Raw genomic sequence first — 5,535 nt, 5'->3', positions numbered from 1 at the left:
TCCACCAGGTTGTCTATAGCTCCACCCACCTGGCCTTGGACACTCCAGGCTTCTTGAAGCAACCTGTTCCTGTGCCTCACTATTGTCTGAGTAAAGAATTTCTTCCTAATGTCTAATTTACATCTACCCTGCTTTAGTTTAAAGCCATTAATACTTTTCCTATCACTATGATCGGGGAACAGTGCCCTCCTCCATCTTTCCTGCAGGCCTCCTTTAGGTACTGGAAGGCCACAATGAGGCTTCTCCAGGCTGAACAATCCCAGCTCTGTCTGTCTTCACTACAGGAGAGGTGTTTCAGCTCTCTGAAGCTCTCTGAGCTCTCTGATCCTTGTGGCCTCCTCTGAACCTGTTCCAACAGGTCTGTATCCTGGTGCTGGATGCCTCAGACCTGGATGCAATACTGCAGACTGTGTCTCACAGGGCAGAGCAGAAAGGGACTTCCCTTGCCCTGCTGGCCACTCCTGTTTTGATGCAGCCCAGAATCCAGCACAGTTGGACCCATGGGTTTGCTTCCTTTGTGGGAAGCTGTGGGAGTAGATCTATAAGCAAGGGATGAATGAGGAAGGTGTCTACGTGTGCTTGCTTGATGGAAAGGCTAAATGGAAGGGAAGCTGCAGAGCTGAGATATTGGATCTTCCTAGGGTTGCAAGAGCTGGAGGCAGGGAACCTTCCCACTACCCTTTGCCTTCTCCAGGAGGCTGCAGGAGGATTCTGCTCCAAGAGGGTCCTGGCCCAGATCTACGTCTGCCTTGGCTGCTGTGCTCAGAGAATGGTAATGGCCAAGCCTCGCCTCCCCCCTGTTGAGGGGAAAAGGGAAAGCAGCCCAGAGCAAGGTGGGAAAGCATGCTAATGTCCATGCTGCTTCTGCGTGGTCCTAGTCTGCTACAAGAAGACAAGGTTTCAAGCAGAAATTTCCCTTGTTATTCCAGCCTCCTTGGCAGCCTCAAAATACAGGCAAGGCTTTTGTTTGAGTGTGAAAGATTGATGTGGAAAGATAAACTCAGAAAAATGGTTCCAGCGAGGGAGGCTGAAGTGCTATGGACCACTGATATAAATATGCTGCCTTGTAGGGATGGGATGAGTTCTGTGAGGGAGCCTGGCAGTGCAGAGGGGGGTTTGGTGAGTTGCTGGGCTAACTTATACGAGTGTACTGCCTTTGCTTAGAGGGGATCATTGGAGAGGCAAAGCAGAATTGTAAAGATATCAGTAAGATGTCCTTGCAGCAAACACCTCTTCCCACCTTCCTAGGGCAAGCCTCAGACAGCACTTCAGCACCTGAAGTGGGCCCTCCAGGTAGACTTCCAGTGCCATCCTGCCCTGTCTCACACTGCAATGGTGTACCAGGAGCTGGGGGAGACAGATGCAGAGCTGCAGGCCCTATCTCTACTCTATGAGGTATGTGTGTTTCCTGCTGCCTATTTTTTTGTCTCACAGAGCCCGCATGGACTTTCAAGCATACTTCTGCTTTCTGAGGGGTTCTCTAAAGTAGAAATCCAGTACCTTCAGCAACTGCTTCTTTGAATTCATCAGTGGGCAGGAAGGAGCCCAGCTTGGTTAGGAGTTCTTGCTTTTGGCACCCAGCTGTTGGATGTGGCAAGACCTCTGAGTCCTAGTTCAGATTTTCAGTGGGTTGGGAAGAGGCTATTTTCTGGTGTCAGAGTATCAGTCTCTTAATTAAGTGTCTAATAAAGAGGCCTTACAAGGCAGATTGTGGCTGTGAGGTGTACATTAGTCAGTCATAGCAACCTTGATCTGCCTAGGAGGAGCAGGTCACAGCCATAAACACTGAGCTGACTCTTCAGCTGTTTGAAATGCATCACATACACACACAGTTGTGGGGAGCAATCTCTTGTTACTAATGGCCCCAGATCTGGTTAACCAGGTCTGTGGCTGCAATGGGAGATGCTGTTTCAGACAACTCAGAGCACCTTGAACTGAAAAGCTGGGGCACAGTGTTCTCTGGGTGAGTGGTCTTAATATATCTCCTGATGCTGTGTGGCGTGTACATATCTGCCTATCTCTCTGTGATCTTGGCTTGCTCTTCCTTTTTCTGAAAGTGGCTGTGATGTAGTGATTGACAATGATTTGCACACAGGATGCATTACTTCAACTTTCTGGGTACATCTGCAGATGCCAGAAATAAGAAGTGATTGCAGCTGCTTGGGACTTGACCAGGATCGTGCTGATAATATATTTTGTTCCTGTTTTGCAGGCTCTGGAAAAAAACCCTCCATCAGCTACTTCCTCTAGTCCATACTTCCTAATCCGAGCAGATCTCCTTGTCAACACACCAATACTAGCTTCTCTCCTTCGCCATCGCCACCCCTCTGAAGTGAAGTACCTGTTGGCACAAAGGTGTCTCCAGGATGGGAGGTAACAGCTGCTTCTAGTCTGCTTGCAACATGCTACTTGTTTGGGATCTGTGGTGGTTTTTTTTTTTTCTTCTTTTTTGTGTTCCTGGAAGTCATCCAGTCCAGTACTGCTGTTGTAGCTCTGTTAAAGTTGTAGGTATTGTAACTAGAGCGAGTACAGTGCAAGGAGCGCCTGCAGACTGACAGTTCAGGTTAAGCCTGGCTGCTGGCACTTCTCAGGCTCATCCTGCTCTTTCCAACACTTGTCCTGTTTCTTCAGGGTGGCTGATGCAGTGGAACATTACCTGGATTTTCTGGCTCTGCTTCAGGAGGGACTGCAGCAACAGGCAGGTATCTTGGTGACATGGCAGATGAAGCCTTGGCCCAGACTTCACAGGTTGACTTCAGGCTCCAGTGTCCAATCTGAAATATGGAGGAAATGAACTGAGGTTTGGCCTCTCTGTCTTTGGATTCACACAAGAGACTGCTTGCTACTGCTGTCTGGAGAAACAGCTCCCTCTTGTAGGGAGCAGCTGTTGGCCTGGTTTTGGATACCCTTTGCTTTAGGAGTAGGGCTTTGCCTTCTTGACTGCTGAGCTATTGTTGCGCAATACCTTCTGCTTCCTGCAGCAGGCTCCAGTGGCTGTGGGGATGGGTCTAAGCTTTGCTGGGCAGCAGCTCTGGGTTCCCAGTAAGCATGGTTCTTTTGCTTGGCTATGTCTTAGCACTGCCATCACTTTTGCTCACCAGGTGCCCCTAGATAGTGGCTCACCTCTGCCTAGGATCCCTGAGGTGTTCCTGGAAGCAGCATCTGCCTTGGAGCAGGATGGAAGGCATCAGGATTCATTAACAGTGTGTGATGAGGTCATCAGCAGGACAACTCACCTAATCCCACAGATAGTACAAGTTGAGGAGAAGCTGGAGCAGCCAGAGTGCGCATCACTGGGGACTGGGCTGGCTGGTGGGCTGCTGTCTCAGAAGAGAGAGAGTCTGTTCTGCCTCACGTGGAGAGCAGCTGCATACCTGCACCAGGGCTGGGTGTGGACCAAGCTGGGCAAAGGCAAGGAGGCCATAATGCAATTCAGCAGGTAACACTGTTGTGCTGTGAGAAGCAGCCTCTCTAGCAGGCTGTAATGACTGGTGTGAACAAAGCACAGATCAGCGCAGGGGCTGGTGTGACAGTTTACAGCTGACTTTCTAGTCCAGGCATGGCACTGAAGTTCCTCTGTTCTACCACTTTGCAGGTGCCTCAACGACCTCTTGCGATTTCAACCTTGTGGGCATGGTGTTGAACCAGCAGGTAGGCACTGTGTGGGATCTGTGTCTGGTTGTCTGCATCTGTGTGCTTGGCAGTGTCATGTAAAAGGAGAAGGTTACATCTCTAGTGCCACTTTTAGCAGGAGGTGTTTGTTGCAGTGTGCTGAGCTCTGTGCCACACTGAAGGGACTGGCTGGTTTCGTTGGAGCAGAATTTGGCCTTGGCTCTGCTTTCTTCTCTCTTAGATAGGTGACAGTTAAATGGATTGTGAACTGGGAAGCTTCTCAGTACTGGATTTCAGGGAAAAGATTTCTATGAGTTTTGCAGATGAGCAGGCAAAGGCCAAGCTACTGCTGCGGTTACTGTTACACTGTAGGCACCTAACATACCAAGCTCCTGATGTTCTTTGGTCTTAGCCTTTGTTGCCTCCTGGCCTTTCCCAGCCTGGCAGCAGTCCTGGCTCTGCTGCTGTTTGTGCAGCAGGGGAGCTGGAAGGTGAGCAGCCCAAGCAGATGTCCCATGTCTTTACCACTAACCTGTGACTTTATGTGACAGAGAGCCTCCTGCCAGAAGTGAAGGTTCTCCAGAAGATCAGGTTGCTTTCTCTGATTGGGCGAGGGATGCAGTTTTTGGAGCAGGAGAGGCACAAGGAAGCCTTGCTGGATTTCCAGCATGGCTTGCAGATCTCACCAGGTAAGAGGCTCTTTTTGATGAGGAACAGAGAATTTTCGCTTTTTTTTTCCCTGTACTGTTTTAATGACTTCAGCAGAAAGATGTCATGATTTAGGTCGTGCTTATTCAAATGTCAAGGGCTACTAGCATGTTACATATTGAGCTCACTACTAGCTATTGCTTGATGAATGCATCAGAACATTGATCATGACTGCTGCCCTAAGGCAGCCTAAAAGTTTTCAGTTCTTCCTTCCCACTCCCAGTACAACCAGCTTTTTCTCAAGAAGGTCTGCTTTTCTAGAACAAAAAAGCTGGATAGCTGGAGTCTTGCTTTATCCAGGGAAAGTGCCTGTCTACACCTGGCAGCCCAGAGGCTGAGTGTGGAGGCCTTTAAGGGAGAAGGGTGCAGAGCATTGTGCTATGAGCGCTCTGGGGTGACCTCTGCAAACCTCTGCTGCTTAGTGTTCCAACAGTGCTGAGATGCTGTAGGGGTCTGAGTCTTAGCAGGATCTGCCAAAACTGGTGGTCCCAGTCCTGACCAACGTTCCCTCCCAGCCAGTGCTGTGCACTAGGATTGCAGATGTGTATGCAAGGAAAGCCCCAACTCGTGTCCAAACAAAAGAGTGGCAGGCTGCAGGCCTGATGCCATCTGTCTTGGCTTCCATCCTGGCTGCCAGCCCCAGGGTTATAATTAGAGCCTGTGACATAGACAGCAAAGTCTCCTCCCCTGTTGCACCAGCTGTCCTCATGTTCAGTTCCTGCATCTGGTAGCTAAGCTTCTTTTGTAGCACTGCGGCACTACGGGGGGCCTGCTCTTTCCCTGCTAAAGTCTGAATCCATCACTGTGTCTTGTAGATGACCAAGCTGCTGCCTTCTACCTAGTGCAAGTCCTGTGGAAACTGAACCGAAAAGAAGAGGCTGCTGATTACTGGCAGAAGTACTTGGAGAGCCCTGCTGGGGAAGATGGGCAGCAGGAAAGGCAAGGAAGGTGTGTAGTAGGGCATGTGGGGGATGTCAAGAGGCCACGTACAAGAGCTCTGGCAGCGCAGCCTGTGTTCTAAACTGCGTGAACGGTTTAACTCAGCTCCTCCTAGCCTGCACCTGCAGCTTGAATGAATCATAAAATCATAAAATGGCCTGGGTTGAAAAGGACCACAATGATCATCTAGTTTCAGCCCTCCTGCTGTGTGCAGGGTCACCAGCCACCAGACTAGGCTGCCCAGAGCCACATCCAGCCTGGCCTTGAATGCCTGCA

At 50.0% G+C, this 5,535-nt stretch overlaps 2 protein-coding genes across 4 annotated transcripts in view; one reads left to right on the top strand and one right to left on the bottom strand.

The window, feature by feature from the left end:
• The window catches only part of LOC100550826 (phospholipid-transporting ATPase FetA-like), a 422,496-nt gene that overhangs the window by 97,030 nt on the left and 319,931 nt on the right, over window positions 1–5,535 (bottom strand). The window lies entirely within an intron of this gene.
• FANCG (FA complementation group G) lies at window positions 16–5,421 on the top strand. The gene is made up of 8 exons (XM_010725236.3): window positions 16–772; window positions 1,249–1,395; window positions 2,213–2,373; window positions 2,632–2,698; window positions 3,102–3,439; window positions 3,596–3,651; window positions 4,164–4,301; window positions 5,136–5,421. The coding sequence occupies exons 1-8, from the start codon at window positions 557–559 to the stop codon at window positions 5,339–5,341; spliced, it is 1,329 nt and encodes a 442-aa protein (XP_010723538.1). The 5' UTR covers window positions 16–556; the 3' UTR covers window positions 5,342–5,421.

The sequence above is a fragment of the Meleagris gallopavo genome, chromosome Z (genome assembly GCF_000146605.3).
Source record: "Meleagris gallopavo isolate NT-WF06-2002-E0010 breed Aviagen turkey brand Nicholas breeding stock chromosome Z, Turkey_5.1, whole genome shotgun sequence".
In the NCBI taxonomy this organism is placed as follows: Eukaryota; Metazoa; Chordata; class Aves; order Galliformes; family Phasianidae; genus Meleagris; species Meleagris gallopavo.
The sequence above is the reverse complement of the archived record's forward strand: the minus strand, read 5'-3'. Positions and strand labels throughout refer to the sequence as shown.

Coding starts and splice junctions, on each gene's coding strand:
- FANCG (XM_010725236.3), top strand. CDS start 557: ATGAGGAAGGTGTCTACGTGTGCTTGCTTGATGGAAAGGCTAAATGGA. Junction 3,440..3,595: donor GCCATAATGCAATTCAGCAG/GTAACACTGTTG, acceptor ACCACTTTGCAG/GTGCCTCAACGACCTCTTGC. Junction 4,302..5,135: donor TGGCTTGCAGATCTCACCAG/GTAAGAGGCTCT, acceptor TGTGTCTTGTAG/ATGACCAAGCTGCTGCCTTC.